This window comes from Euleptes europaea, chromosome 17 (assembly GCF_029931775.1).
Source record: "Euleptes europaea isolate rEulEur1 chromosome 17, rEulEur1.hap1, whole genome shotgun sequence".
Classification (NCBI taxonomy): Eukaryota; Metazoa; Chordata; class Lepidosauria; order Squamata; family Sphaerodactylidae; genus Euleptes; species Euleptes europaea.
Window position 1 is genome coordinate 3,305,184 of NC_079328.1, and position 14,710 is coordinate 3,319,893.

The following is a 14,710-nucleotide window of genomic DNA, read 5'->3' on the forward strand; positions in this document are numbered from 1 at the left end:
TTAACACATTTTACTGAGCACGAGTTCCAGTATACTGGATCAGCCCTATCTTTTCAACAGGCAGTGATTTTCAATGGTCATCTTACCCAATCCTGCTGCTCAAGGGGAAAAAACACCACTTTTACATTTGATGCTGGGGACTGAACCTTCTGCATGGAAACTTGTGATGTTGTCATGGTGAAATTCCCACACAGCATCTGTCAATCTTCTCTACCTCATGTGGGGGCAGGGTGGGTGGGGGAACAGATGAAGGCCCTGCTCAAATGGAGCCTTTGTGGTAGTAGAAAGTGCCACTTAGTGGCAGCCAACCTATGGTGACCCCCTATGGGGTTTTCAAGGCAATAGACGTCCAGAGGTGGTTGGCCGTGGCCTGCCCCTGCATAGCAACCATTCAAGTGACTAACCAGGCTAACCCTGCTTAGCTTAGCCCAAGCTAATCAGACAGTCAGGTGACTGGGCCGTGCCTCCAACTTCCACACAAGACCCACAATTTAGTGCACCTTACACTTCATTGAAATCAACAGGGCTTTAAGCCCTGTAACTTTCTGGGGGGTTGTGGAAATTAAGTCCCCTGGATATCACCATTCTTTCTGAACTCTCTCAGCCCCACCTACCTCACAAGGTGTCTGTTGTAGGGAGAGGAAGGGAAGAAGATTGTAAACCAGTTTGATTCTCCTTAAAAGGTTGAGAAAGTTGGCCCATGAAAACCAACTCTTCTTCTTTGGCTCTCCAAAAAGTGTAGCCTGGAAATGTTGTCAGTCTCTAAGGTGCTGCTGGGCTCCTACCTCACTGTTCTACTGTGGATCAACGGGCTACCCACCTGCAGCTGTAGAAACTGAACTGACTGCTGCAAATGAGTTATTTCATCATTATATATATATAAGGCCTCATTTTTGTCAGCTGGATGTTGCTAACCGGTTCAGCTGAGAGCAGAGATTCCCTACCATTTCTTTCCATTGCAAGACAGGAGAGAGATAATTATGCCACAAGCCAAGGATCTGTCCACTTGCAATTTTGCTTGCATGTTTGGAAGGGGGGGGGAGAAGGCACAGCATGTGACATAAATTGCATGCATAATCTCAGGAGACAATCATTTGAAATCTTAATTGGCTGCCTTTTAAATATCACTTAAGGTCTCGTTTGCCCTGCCTCTCCAGCTCCCCAGTTAAGAAGGTGTTGTGTCAAAGTCTATTGCTTTGCTGAACGTCTCTCGCCACTCAGTTCTTTTTTTTTTTCATTAAAAAAAAGAAGAAAGAAAGAAATAGACCCATCAGCCGAGGTTTGCGAGGTCGATAAAGCTTTTAGATTTGAAGATGTTTTCAGGGAGCACATTTCCTGCGGCTAAGAGTTGTTAATGGAGCTTAAGGAATTATCTTATGACTCCGACTGGGGGAAATATATATATATATATTCCTGCCCCTCCCGCTGCTGCCGCCTGTCAAGACTGGAGCTGCGCCGCCGCCGCTGTCAGAGCCGCTTAATGAAAAGTAACGCGCCGCTGCTTGCGGTTCTCTTCGGCCCCCCTGCAAAGAAGGCGCCGCTCCTTTCCCACCCCCTCCACGGGCTGGAATTTACTACGGCCCGGTGACTAAGGGAGAGCCTCCTGTTCCAGATCTCCCCCCTCCCCCAGATCCTGTCCTTTCGGGTTCTTCCTCTCCCGCCTCTCTCCCCCACCCCCGCTCTTTATAGCCGGCATTAGGTATTTACAGCCCCCCCCCCATTGCCACCTTCGCCTCTAGGTAGGGGGGGGGGCTTTTCTCTCTCTTGCGAGTCTTCGCGTGTCCCCACGTAGAGGGGGGGGGGATTCTTGATCCCGGCGGGCCGCAGATGAGTTTCTGGGCTGGCTGCTGCTAGCCGGCTTTTGTTGGCACCGGGGGAGGCAGGAGAGGATCCGCCGCCCGGCCTGGCCGGCGAAGCGCCTCGCAGCCGGCGGGCCACGACGGGCCGGCGCCTGGCTCCCCTTCGAGGCCTCTGGGAAGAGCCCCGTCCTCCGGGGCGGGAAACGGGCGCCGGAGCCGTCTCGGCCCGCCTGAGGACCGGGCCTTTCCCCAAGACCGCCCGCCGCCCCTGCAGCCCCCCCCCCCGGTCCGGCGGAGTCCGCAGGGCCCTTGCGGGCGACCCACGTCCCGCCCTTGGAGACGAGGAGCCCCCTTCGGGGCTGCCGGGTCAGCCGGGCGCAGTCGCCAAGGGCCCTGGTGCGTCCTGGCCGAGGGCGGGCCTGCTTTGGGGGGCCCCCCTTGCTTGCCTTGTGCCCACCGGGACAGCGCGAGAGGCCACCCCAGCGGGGTTACCGCCGCGCATCCCGGCCCAACGCCAGAGCTGCGTTCGCGCCGGAGGCAGGCCGAGGAAGGGCCCCATCGACGGGCCGGAGTGCGGAGCGCAGGGCGGCACCCCCCCCACCCCCCGTTGAAACGACCCCGACCCCTGCAAAACGAGCCCCCTGCCTGGGAAGCCCCTGAGCCGCCGGCTGTCCCTGGACGGGGGGACGCTTCTTCGGTGTCCGGAGAGGTACTGACACCCCTGGAAGGGGTCACTCTTGGCGGGACCCCTCCACGCTCCCCCCAGGGGCCTTCGTGGGTCTCCAGCCGCCGCCCCCCCCCCCCGGCGCGCACCTCGGGCCCCGCTGCCTGCCGGCTTTGTCTCGGCGCGGCGGGGCTGCTATTAGCATTCCTGCCGGCCGGCCGGCCGCGGCCCGCCTCCCCGGAGACGGCCCTTCTCGCCGCGCCTGTCAGGCCCTTCGCCGCTCCGCCCCCCCCCCCGCCTGCCCTTTCCCGCTCCTCTTCCCGCTAATTCGAGCGCTTCTGCCCTTTTCAGCGGCCAGACGCGGAGGCAGGGAGCTCTCCGGGCGCGAAGCCCCCTCGCCAGGGAAGCCCCCCTCCCTCCCCCCCTGTCAAAACGAAAACCCCCCTTCCCATTATCTTGGCCAGGGCCCCCCTCTCCCTCCCCCTCCCCCGCCCCGCCTCTTGACAGCCCCCGTCAGCAGAGAGCTTCATTCATTCGGAGAATATCGTCGCAGAGAGGGAAAGTCAATATAATGACGGGGGTGGGGGCGGGAGTTGGGGCTTCCCGGCTTTGCGGGGGCTTTTGCGGGGCGCCGCGGGTTCAAGGAGAGACGGTGAGCCGGAGGAAGGCCCGAGCGAGCGGCCCGATTCCGGATTCGAGTCCCCATTCAATTGCAAAAACCAAACAACACAAAACAATGAAAACCTGGGGGGGGGGGGAGGTGCGTTCGTCCCGGCCACCGGAAGAACCATCCCAGCTGGCCACGTGAAAGAAAGAAGTATCTTTTTTTATTCAACGACATTAAACGTGTGACCTGGCAGTTTCCCTGGCCCATTCAATCGTTGATACCCGAATTTCTCAAGAGTAGGGGGAGGAAATGCGGGCCTGCGGTCTAAAGCCCCCCCATCTTTAAAAGGGGGGGGGGCTTTAGATTGCTTGAATCTGACCGCTTGAGCATAACTGCGTTGTGGATCGGGCAGCTGCGGCTCTTTTTTGGGGTTTTTTGTTTTTTGGTGTCCCCCCCCTTTGGGGTAGGGAGAGACTCTTCTAATCTTCCGCTCCTCCTCCAGAAAAGTGTTCACCCCTCCCCCCGACTCCAAGGAGAGGGGGAATCTGGAAGTTGCTGCCTTCTAACTCGGCCGGAGACGGCCTGAATTGGGAGCGCGCGGCCTTCCCCTGGGCGGCTCTTCTCTGGAGCCGCAAGGCGGGCGCGGGGGGCTCCGTCCCGACGCGCTGAAATGCCCACCCGGCATCCGGGCCGCCTCTCGCGGCGCCGGCGGAGGAATTTCAGGGGAAAACGGCCGTTCAAAACTCCAGCTCTTCCGTGCGAACCCATTGCTCGGCACACATTTAAAAACAAATCAAAGCAGCACCTTCCCGGCCCAGGAAGGGGTCGTCAGTCCCCCCGACTTCACCTCCGAGCAGTCCGATTTCCACACGACCCCCCTCCGTTGCATGGGGTTAGGCCTGTTTCTCCCCCACCCCGTTTATCGGAATGAAATGGGCCGCGCGGCCCCCTCCTCCTCTCCTTCGGCACCCGTCGGTCTTCGCTGGAGCCGCGGAAGGCGAGGTTCCCGCAGACAATCCGGCCCTGCGCGCTGCCGGCAAAGCCAGGCCACTTCCAGCCAAAGCGGCCGCCCCCGTGCTGTTGGGAAGCCCCCCCCCCTCCCCGCTTTCCCCAGCTTTTCTCCGATCTCAAACCTGAATTGCTCCCACGTTTTGGGAAAGATCGCAGTAAACCCGCGTGGCTGATGTGTGGGTGGGGGAACGGGTTTTCCTGGCAAGGTGGGCACCCTGTCACCCGGGGAAGGGAGCGGGGCTAAGCGCCTGCGCACGAGATCGCGCCCTTCGCGGGGCTGGAGGGAGCCGGCATCGTGGTCTTCAGTCTGAAATGTATTCTTTATCATTGCTATTTATTTACTTAATTTAGATTCCACCTTTCTCCCCAATGGCGACCAAAGCGGCTTACAACATTCTCCTCTCCTCCACTTTATCCTCACAACAACCCTGCGAGGTAGGTTAGGCTGAGAGAGTGTGACGGGCCCAAGGGCACCCAGCGGAACCAGGGCATCCAGCCGGCTCTCCCGGGTCCTAGTCCAGCACTCGTAACCCCCACAACCCCTGTCCGCTGCGGGCAGAATGTCAAAGGCTCCCAGGGAAACGTTTTCTGAAGGCTCGCATGTCTTGGCACAGGGCACGACTAGATCTCCAGAGCGGCCCTTGACCCCTGCGGAGAGCCTCTGCCGGCTGCCTGGAAGCCCCATGCCCCCCCCCGCCCCCAGTGAGCACAATCCGAAAGCAAAAACCCCAGGGAAGGAGCGTTTGGGCTTGAAGCACAACGTCCCTCCAGTTGGGACCTGAGGATGCTCCGCTAAATACAACCGGCCCTTGGCTTTTCTTTTTAATGGCAAGCGGAGAAGAGCCGTGTGTGTGTGTGTGTGTGGGGGGGGTTTCTTGCGGGAAGCCCCCGCCAGAGACGCTCAGCCTCTCTGCAAGGAACGCCGTCCTCTGCAGAGGCCGTCTGGAGGTTCAACCTTCAACCAGGTTCGGTCGAATTATTGGGGATTTTAAGGAGGCGAATCTTCCCGGCCACGAAACTTCCGTGGCTCTGCCCCGTGGCAGATTCCTTCTTCAGCCCCCTTTCCACGTTTACTTGGAAGGAATTCCACCTGGGGAGCACGCTCAACCGCTACTGCCGAGGAAAGCGTCTAGGACCTGGCGAGCCCCCGGGATTCGGGGGTTTACTATGCAATGTTCGGCCGTGTGGGCTCAGAAACCCCACGTGCGTTCCGGAGCCAGGGCTCGAGACCCCGCTCCGGGCAGCGGCTCGCCCACGGGGCGCTCTCGCCGCCAGCCTCTCCCCACCCCCTCGCCGGGCGCGAACAGACCACGACGGCCACCGCGGAGAGACAGAGACCGTTTATTGTGGGCGTGAACAGGACCGTTTCGACACCGTGTCTCGGTTCCGTGCGGGTGCGGCGTGCTCGACGGCGGGGTGCCACCTCGGGGAAGTGCTGCCTTTTGCGCATGAGACGCTAACTATGCCAAGGGGAGGGGGGAGGTCCGAGGAAGTCCACTTTTTGCTTTTTTGGTCACGAAGACCGGCATGCCACACATTGAAAAACCCAGAAGTCCACCGACTCCCGCCTCCTCCCCGAAGAAGCGGGACTCTGGCCCGAGGGGTCCCTTGAGGTCACGCCCAGGCGGACGTCGATCTTCCTAAGAAAGTCTGGCGGGCGGCGGGCCGCTCGGTCCCCCCCTGCGCTCCGGGACGGAAGTCCTGGCCCGCTTCCACGGGCCCTCTCTGGGCGGGCTCTCTCCCCCAGCCCGCCCCGCCCGGTTCCTGGGGCCCTGCCGGGCCTTGCCTGTCCGCCCCCCTGGCCCGGGGGCGCGGGGGGCGGGGGGCGGCGGCTAGGAGCAGAACATCCTGCTGCCCGCTTTGGGGAAGGCCAGGAGGTCTTTGCCGGAGTCCGTCTGGCCCGCCTTGAGCAGGGCGGCGCCCGCGCCCAGCGAGCGGCCCAGCGGCCCGGTCTCCAAGAGGGAGCCCTTGGGGCCGGCCCAGGAGACGGTGGTGTGGCTCAAGGCCTGGCTCAAAGTGCTGTGCCGGAAGAGCGGGTCGTGGAAGACGCCGTCCACCCAGTTCCTGAGGCTGGCCACCGGCGAATCCTTGGCGGGCCGCTCGGCCAGGCTGCCGGACGGCGAGGCCAGGGCGCTGCCGGCGCTCGGCGCCCCCTGCTGGCGCTTCAGCATGCACGACGGGTACTCGGCCTGGGGCAGGGAGGTGGCCGTCTGCGCCAGGGACCAGATCCGCGGCTTGCAGCCGCCGCCGCCCGCCAGGAGCTGCTGCTGCTGCTGCTGCTGGTAGCACGGCTTGGCTTCGCAGCTGGCCCTCGGCGCCCGACCGCCCAGTAGCGCCGCCGCCGCCGCCTCGCAGCCCTCCGCGCCCGCCGTCGGGGCCTTCAGGCAGCTCTCGGCCCGCTCCAGGCCGCCCTCGTCCAGGCAGCCGTCGCGCTCCACGTGGCCGAAGGCCGGCGCCTTCAGCTCGCCCTCTGAGCTCTCCGACTCCAGCGGGTCGTCGTCGTCCTCCAGGTCACTCAAGGACAGCTCTTTGCCCTCCTGGTCGGGCGCCTCTGCAAAGGAAAGAGACGGAGACAGAGAGGTCGGCGCGAGGGCGCAAGAAGCAGCGCGCTCCGCTCCTAGCCCATCCTTAGCGCAGCCACATCAGGATGCGCAAAGTGCGCGCAGCGTTCTGCCAGCATCCTCTGTCTGGAAAGAGGACAGCCGCGTGCTTCGATTCAGACGCTGGACTCGTCTAGGAGGGCGCCTCGATCCACCCCCCCCCCCCCCACCCACGGATCTACCAGAAGCTGCTGCAAACGGGAGCCACGACTGGAGGCCAAAGCAGGCCCGGGACCGGTCCTGGCGGTCGCTCTGTGGGACATGCGACGACAACGCCCGTTGCACAGAAGGGGGAGGGCCCGCAAGAAATCCCACCGGAAGCCCGCCCCTTAAGACCTGGACAGCTCGGGCGAACCCGGCCTCATCGCCCCGGGAAGCGTCGACAGGGCCAGCCGCGGGCGGTCTTTGGCAGGGAGGCCACGAGGAAGCCCAGGATCGCTCCGCAGAGGCAGGCAATGGCCTACCGCCCCCCCCCAACCGCTTGAGAGCTCCTCAGCTGTGCCTTGACGGCAGCCCCCCCCCCCCCAAATCTCAGCACAGTTTGTTTTGAAGTGGACGTGTAGCGCGACCTGCATTCGTTGACGTTTTTAGTAACGAGTATCAACTAAAACAGTTGAAAGCAGAAGTTCTTATTCAGGGTCAACAGGAATAACACCATGTCAACCCTCCGTCAACGTACATGAAACTGTTGCGGTTTTCTAGACCTCAAGGAGGCAGGATCCACGGGATCTACACTGACCCCCCCCCCTTTGTCTCTAGATCTCGAGACGAGAGGATTTGCTTCAGGAAGCAACGAAACAGAATTGATTCGATGGCCAGTCCCTTCCCAAGAGAGCCAAGAATCCGTTGCCTGTTTCTGCGACAGGCTGCTGCGGTTTCTTAGACAATAATGTTTCCCTGGGTTTTTAAAAAAATTATTATACTGTTTACTCGCAAGGAAGATGGCTCTGAATAAAAGGTGACGCCCCCCAACGTTATACGCCCCAATTTTTGTATTACGGAGTATAACTGCAATTTTTCAAATGGAAGAGAAACCTCTCTGTTTTGAAGGCATGGCTGGGGCGGGGGACACAAACCTAGCCTGGCACTGGAGTAAATGCAGTAATTAAAAAGGGAAGGCTCTTTTCCCATGTAGAAAGCGTTCCCCAGTTGTGATGTGTGCAGGCAACCCTACGAATTCCAAGGAGGAGGGGGTTAAAGGGGCGAGAAACCCTGGAGAGTCTGGGGCGTTACCGGCGAGCTTCTCGTCCTTCGGGCTGTCCGCGGGCCCCTCGCCCTCCTCCTCTTCATCGTAGGGCCTCTTCTCGTCGGCGCCTTTGTTGCGGGGGGGCCAGGTCATCTTGTTCTCCTTCTTGAGGCGCCGTCGGGCGTTGGCGAACCAGGTGGAGACCTGGGTGAGGGTCATCTTGGTGATGATGGCCAGCATGATCTTCTCGCCCTTGGTGGGGTAGGGGTTCTTGCGATGCTCCTGCAGCCAGGCCTTCAGTGTGCTGGTGGTCTCCCGCGTGGCGTTCTTCCTCCGCGCGCCCCCGTCTATGGTGCCGTATCTGTGGTGGGCAAGAGGGGAAGGGGAGTCGGTCGGAAGGGAAAGGCGACGGAAACGCTGCGCCGCTCAGGCAAAGTCCCCTCCCCCCCTGCAGGGGTCGAGCCGTTCGGTGCCCCTCACGTGTTACTCAACCCACTTCAGCCCAAAAAGTTTACCAAGATTAGCCGCTTGGTTATTGCTCTGACCCCCAACCGGCAGCTCATCCTGAACAGTTTCACGCCCTTCGTGGCCTACTGGGGTGCGATTCTCCTTAGGGCTGCGCCGCAGGATTCAGTGGGACCGCAGCCCACTCCCTTTTTAGCTTCTGGGCTCTAACTGAGGCAAGAATCGAGCCCCGGGGGCCCGCTGGCTCATGGATCCCCACGGAAGTCATACTTGAAGCGAATAGAGCTGGCATCGTCTCCGCTGCCAACTCTGGCGCTTTCGAAATGTGCCCCCTCACTCTATGCTTGTTTGCTCAGAAGTGAGTCCCGTTTGGCTTGTTTCCGAGGAGGAGGAGGAGGAGGCGGTCTTCCTCTGGCCTGGACAGCCCAGGCTAGCCCGATTTCATCGGTCCTGGTCGGTTTTTGGACCACCAAGGAAGTCCAGGGTCTCTACCCAGAGGCCGGCAATGGCAAACCTCATCGGAATGTCTCTTGCCTTGAAATCCGCCCGGGTCTCCCTAAGTCGGCGGCAACTTGACTGCAAAACCAAAAGGGAAGGAGGAAGGGAGGGAGGGAGTGTGTGTGTGTGTGTGTGTGTGTGAGAGAGAGAGAGAGAGAGAGAGAGAAACCCCGCCCCCAAACTAGAATATATCGAAGTAACCTGAGGCTGCAGTCGTTAATGCAAACATGTTGTTATTAGTAAGTCTCCCGCCCGGCCTTTCCTTCTGGGGATTCTTTCCTTTCTTTTTTTAAGGAAACAGCGCAGACCAGGTTGGGCGATGGCTGCATATTTAATGCCCGTCACGCGACGAAAGGTCACCCGCCCCCAGCGGGCTGAAAAGGTTGCCAGCGTGTACGCGCGCATCAAGCCAGAGCCCACAGAGAAAGCACGGTTTACACGGTGTAACAGGGATGGGGCCCGATCTCTAGAAAGAGGGAAAGGGCCCGGCGTGGGGCCGCGAGAAGCCGCTGCTTGCCAGCACGTGGATTCTCCGCCCGCGCAAGGGGCGGGTGGCTGCAACGTCGCTGCTCGTGGGAGTCGGGTCAGAGGGGCGCTCGCGGTTCCCAGGGGGCCCTGACTGCAGCGAAGCGGCGGCCGCGGGGCCTCGGTGGCTGCGCCAGGCCGAGAGGGAAGGCTGTCCGGCCGGCTCCTCCTGGCAGCCGGCTGGCGAGCCTAGCAGTTCGTGGGAGCTCGGCCACGTGTGAGCCAGCCTTGGGAGGCCAACCACCGGCACCGAGAAGAGGGAGGACGTGGTTAAAGCCGCAGTGATTGGCCCAGTTCGGCACGATCACGGCGCTTTTCTGATACATATGAAATGCTCGAAAAAGCTGGGAACAGCCCGGACCCCTTTCTGATAGGCTCCTGGAGGGTTGGCGCATCCGAAATCCGTCTGTGCGCACCCTTCTCTCCTGGCAAAGGTGGTGGGCGACCAGCTTTTCCGGGGCCCTCCTCAGGGCATCCAACCCCACTCGCCCGCACAGCCCGCGGGCGGCGCTCCAGGGGGCACTTCACGGCCAGGGCGACAGGCGGAGGGAAAGGACCGCCCCGCTGCGGCGGCGCCTTCACGTGCAGGCCGGGCTCGTCTCCAGGTCGATTGTACCCTCGTGAGCTCGGGGTGCCAACGCTCGAGATTGACCCCTGTCTCTCTGCCTGGAAACGACTCGGAGCGGTGTGTATGGCGCTCTGCCCCTTTATCCTCACAACAACCCTGCAAGGTAGGTTAAGCGGAAAAAGGGCCAAGAAAACCCAGCGCATCCCATGGCTGAAGTGCTTTGTGGAAGGAGATCCGTAAACAGCCCTCTTGCAGCTTTACAGGGGCAAAGCGCAGATAGGATTCGAATAGGGGCCTGACTCTTCAGCACCCCAGCAGGCCGAGCGCAGCCCATCGCTCAAACAAAAACAAACCCCGAACAAAGCAACTGGGAGAGTCGCTCTGCTGCCGGAGATGTCCGGCTTTAGGAGACCCCCCCCCCCACGCAGCCCTCGCTGCCTCTGGAGCAGCGCGAGGGGCCAGCCAGCCTACGCTTCCTTTGCTTGGACGGCTGAGCGGACCAGGACACACCAGCGCTGCTCACACGGGACGGTGGACCCCGGCACAACCTGCGTATACCCGCTGGTAAGAAAGCGCCAATAGACCTCCACTTTGCAAATGAAAGGGGGACCAGAGCCTGGATACACGTGGAGGTTTAAATCGCCGGTTCAGCGGTACACACGTGTAACATGAGAATTGCCCGATACCTGGACAAAGGAAAACCGCATGTATTTCGTATACAAATTGTATCTTCCTGGTGCGAACAGGGCTCCCCCCTTTCCCCGTTCGTTCCTCATTTGCTCCACACTGATCACAGGGACGTTTTATAAATGCACCCAGACACACCAATCGTGCGGCCATCTTTAAATGGGAGAAGAGGGACGGAGAAGGAAGCGCCGGACAGGCCACCCGCCCCGCCCCTCCTCACCTGTCGTACTGGTACTGGCCCAGCGGGTGCTCGTAGGGGTAGTAGGCGGCCGCCGGAGCCAGGCCTGCGTGCGCTGCGCCGCTGCCCTCCTTGGCGTCGAGGCTGTTCTGCACGAGGGAAGCGCCCCGGCCGGAGAGAGAGGGGCGTCCATGGGGGTGGCGGGCAGGAGGCAGCCGAAGCGACAACGACAACGACAACAACAACGATTGTTAAACACCGTTCGTTTCACTGGGAGAGTTAAGGAGAGATTTAAACCGCGCGGTCGCAGGCAGAGCTGAAGCCCATCGCAAACAATCCCCTTTGAAACTGCAGTGGAAATCTTTCCCTCGGAAGGCAAGGGCTACAATCCTGAAAACCTTCCCTGGAAGTAAGCCCCACTCAGTCAACTGGGATTTAGTCCCGAGCAGGCCCCTTTAGGGGCTTCAAAGGGGCCACTCGTATCCGCGTGGCCCCCAAAGCGAGCCCCGCCCCGCCCCCGTCGCCCTTCCGACCAACCGACTAAGAACCATCTGGCGAATGCCGGTCGGCCCAGGCGCCAAAGAGGGAATCCCCTCTGGCTTCGAACTCCCCCCTCCATCGGGAGCCGGAAGGCCAGGGCTGCTGCGCGCCTGGAGACCCCCGCCGCGTCCCTCCCGCGGGCTTGCTTTGTTTCGGACGCGCCGAAGGCTGGGCTGGCCGGGGACAGCCACCGGAGGTCTGTGGCCGGTTCTCTCTTTCTGGGAGACCCCAAACGACCCCCACCCAAGCCCTCTACTTGGGTGCAGCAGGAAGGGGATGGCAGACCCTTTGGAGGAGGGTCCCGCCGGGCTGCGGGGCTTAATGGGCACGCCCCCCAGCACTCTGCAAAGTGCGGCCTTCTTGGCCATGGCGCCCAGCCGGGGTCCTAACCGTGGCACCCTCTCCCCAAACCCTTTACACCCGATTTTCCAAGCTGGGCATCGTGAGGAGGAGCAGCCCCAGACCTCCGCAGGCCCTCAGCGCCCTTTCCCTTTCCTGGACAAAAAAACGAGCAACTGACAACACACACACACCCCAGGCAGGGACCTCCGCCTTGTTGGGGAGCGGCCCATTCCCGCCGGCCTGCTGCGAGGTTTCCCCACCCTGAATCTCGCAGTCGGGGGGAAGGACTGGAGGTCGCCAGCAGCCCCCCATCCCAGCTCGTGTGCCAGGGGCGGGCGGGCATCATTCCCAGGGGGGCCTTCCAAATCTCCTGCCGTCCTGACAACGAAGCAGACATGGACTTTTTCGGCTACTGCCAGCCTCCAGCAACTGCATTCGGTCCGGGGACTTCTTTCCCTGGCCCCTTCCTTCTCTTGATCGTTTCGTTGTTTTTCGCCTTGCGTGGATCGTGCCCACTGCATTTATATAGGACACATGCGTACAGTAACCCCCACCCCCAAATTGTTTTCCTGGCCTTTGGATGAAAGGGGGAACTATAGAACTGACAGTGTTATCCTTGGTAGAATTACTCCCGTACAAGCCCGCCAGAATCGACGGGAGTAGACTGGGAAGCTCTTGGTAGGATTGCACCGTCAAGCCGGGCTGGGAAGGTTTGGGGCTGGACTCGATTCTCTCTTTGGAAAGCCGCCGGCAGGCTTCGACAGGCCGGAGGATCACGGCCCGGGCGCGCCCTCTCCGCAGCACTTACCAGTGAGTAGAAGGCGGAGGCCTCGCTCCCGTAGGCGACGTAGTTGCTGTAGCCCTGGCTGCCGGCGTAGGGGCTCCCGTAGACGCCCAGGGCGGCCGCCGAGTTGAGCTCGTGCCTGGCGGTGGCCAGCAGCCGGCTCTCGTACACCGGGCAGTAGACCGGCGTCTGCGCCGCGGCCGCCGCCGCCGCTGTCCCCGAGTCCGTCAGAGTCCGGCCGCTGGTCTCACAGCACGTGGTCAAGGAGTTGGTGGTCATCAGGAACTGGGAAAGGAGAGGGGACAAAGGTCAGGGGCCCGGGTTCAAATCCCCACTCCGTCACGGCGGAGAGGAGCCTGATTTCCACCACAGTTGTGCTACCCGCCTCCTACTAAGGAGTAACTAATCCGTGTTAAGAGATCTTACTCTAGACGCGCAATTGGTTGGTGGATCGGGCAAGGAATACGTTCATTAAACAGCACGGGGGTGCTCCATTAGTTCCCAATTCTCAGGCGTAAAGACAAAAACAAAAGTTTTGAATGCGGGCTGCAATTCCTTCTGCCTGCGGATCCAAGCACGTGTATTTTGAGTCCTGAGAATGTTCGTGGCATTCACTTCTAAAGAAGTGTGCTGAGGATCGCAGTCTTTACAGCCGGACTTCCAGGCCAGGCTCTCCCCCCCCCCCCACCCGTCCTCCCTCCCAGCAGAATATTTTTCAACCGCGCCCGGGAATATGTGTTCTAGCACCAGATCCTCAACAGCCGCTCCTTCGGCCACGGAAGAGCTGACCGGAAGGGTCCCGAAGGCGACTGAGCCGAGCTCCCTGAAACAGGTGGAGCCCTGCTTGAGGCGACGGGGCTCAGCCGCCTTCCGAGCCGCCACTTATGGCGCCAGCTTGCAGGTCTGGCCGGGACTTGGCTTTTTTCTCCCTTCCACCCGCCTCCTTCAGAGTAGTTCTATTGCCTTGTGAGTAAAGGGGTGGCGTCCGAAAATCTCCCCTCTCCCCACCCAGTCCTCAGGACACCTGGGGGAATCGGAGCGGATCTTCCTGCGCCCCGCAGCCGGAGCCCCCAAAGACCCTTCCACCGAATTCGCTTCCAAGACCCGGGGCAAACAACAGCTTCCAAGACCCGGGGCAAACAACAGCGACACGCTTACAGGGAAGTAAGTTCTCACGATCCCGGTGGGACTTCCTTGTGAGGGCGAAGTGCCACCCCGCGCCCCCCTCCCCCAATTCAGCCGAAGTCCACCCAGCTCTTCGCTCGGGCAAAAGGGAGCGCGGGGTCGGGGCGCTCCAGAGTGCGGAGCGTCAGCGGCTCTTACCTGGGGTGCCGAAGAATAGGGGTACCCGAACTGGGGGTAGGACATGGCAAGCGGGGGCGTCCGGAGCGGGCACGAGCAGGAGCAGCGTCGGGGTGGCGGGCTTCGGCGGCGCCTTCCTCCGCCGCGGCGTCGCGGGCGACGGGCGGCTCCGGTCTCCGGGGGCCTTAGAGGAGCAAGCAGACAAGCCTTTAGCGGCGGGCATCAGGCACTTTCCTGCGTGCGTGTCGAGGGTGGGGGAGGGGGCGGCCCCGCACCCCGACTCTCTCCAAGCCCCAGGACTGCGTGCCAGGCGGGAGCCGGGCCGCGCCACAGATTGCGTGGAGGAGCGCGCTCTTTGCCCACACGCGGGGAGGGGGGGAGGGCGGGGGAGGCACAGAAACCACCCGGAGCTGAAACGCACATGTCAAGTCAAATCACACCTGACGGGGGGAGGGGAGGGGGCTGGCGCTGCGTTTGCATGAGCGTGTGGGCGTGCCCGCACCCATGTGTATGTGTGTGTGTACACACAGGCTTGGGGTAAAGGGCAAGCGGGCTTGAAAACAGGCCCAGCGCAGCAGCAACCCCCCCCCTTCGAATCAAGGTTGGCTTGTTGGGGCAAAAACGCATGGTCGCTTTATCCTCTTTTAATCCCTGTTTTAGCCAGGATCGAACGCACATTAGGCGAAAAGCATGCGTTCGATCCTGGCTGAAACAGGGATTAAAGGAGGATAAAGCGACCGTGCGTTTTCGCCCTTGGACTCCTGGAAGCCGCGGAGCATCATCGCAGGGCGCGTCAGGGAACCGGTACAAAGAGGGGGGCCCCCCGTCAATGGCGGCGCTCCCGAGGGCTTTCAGTGGCCTCGGCGCTGCGCTTCCCAGGATGCCCGGGTTGCGCACACGCGCAAATCACTGAGGGGCAGGAGCGCTTTCAATTAGAAATTAATTGATGAGCAG

The 14,710-nt window shown here is 61.3% G+C and overlaps 1 protein-coding gene across 1 annotated transcript; it reads right to left on the minus strand.

Annotated features, from left to right (window-relative positions):
- Positions 1–5,913: 5,913 nt before the first annotated feature.
- IRX4 (iroquois homeobox 4) lies at positions 5,914–13,833 on the minus strand. Its single transcript, XM_056862757.1, has 5 exons — positions 13,778–13,833; positions 12,479–12,739; positions 10,831–10,937; positions 7,915–8,228; positions 5,914–6,632 (listed from the first exon to the last, which is right to left on the minus strand). Exons 1-5 carry the CDS (start codon positions 13,820–13,822, stop codon positions 5,914–5,916), a joined length of 1,446 nt encoding a protein of 481 aa, XP_056718735.1. The 5' UTR covers positions 13,823–13,833.
- Between the last annotated feature and the right edge of the window lie 877 nt (positions 13,834–14,710).

Excerpts from the sequence above, each read along its gene's own strand:
- IRX4 (XM_056862757.1), bottom strand. The coding sequence starts at position 13,822 with ATGTCCTACCCCCAGTTCGGGTACCCCTATTCTTCGGCACCCCAG. Across the intron at positions 12,740-13,777 it reads CCTATTCTTCGGCACCCCAG|TTCCTGATGACCACCAACTC; the intron begins GTAAGAGCCGCT and ends CTCCTTTCCCAG. Across the intron at positions 8,229-10,830 it reads GGCCAGTACCAGTACGACAG|ATACGGCACCATAGACGGGG; the intron begins GTGAGGAGGGGC and ends TGCCCACCACAG.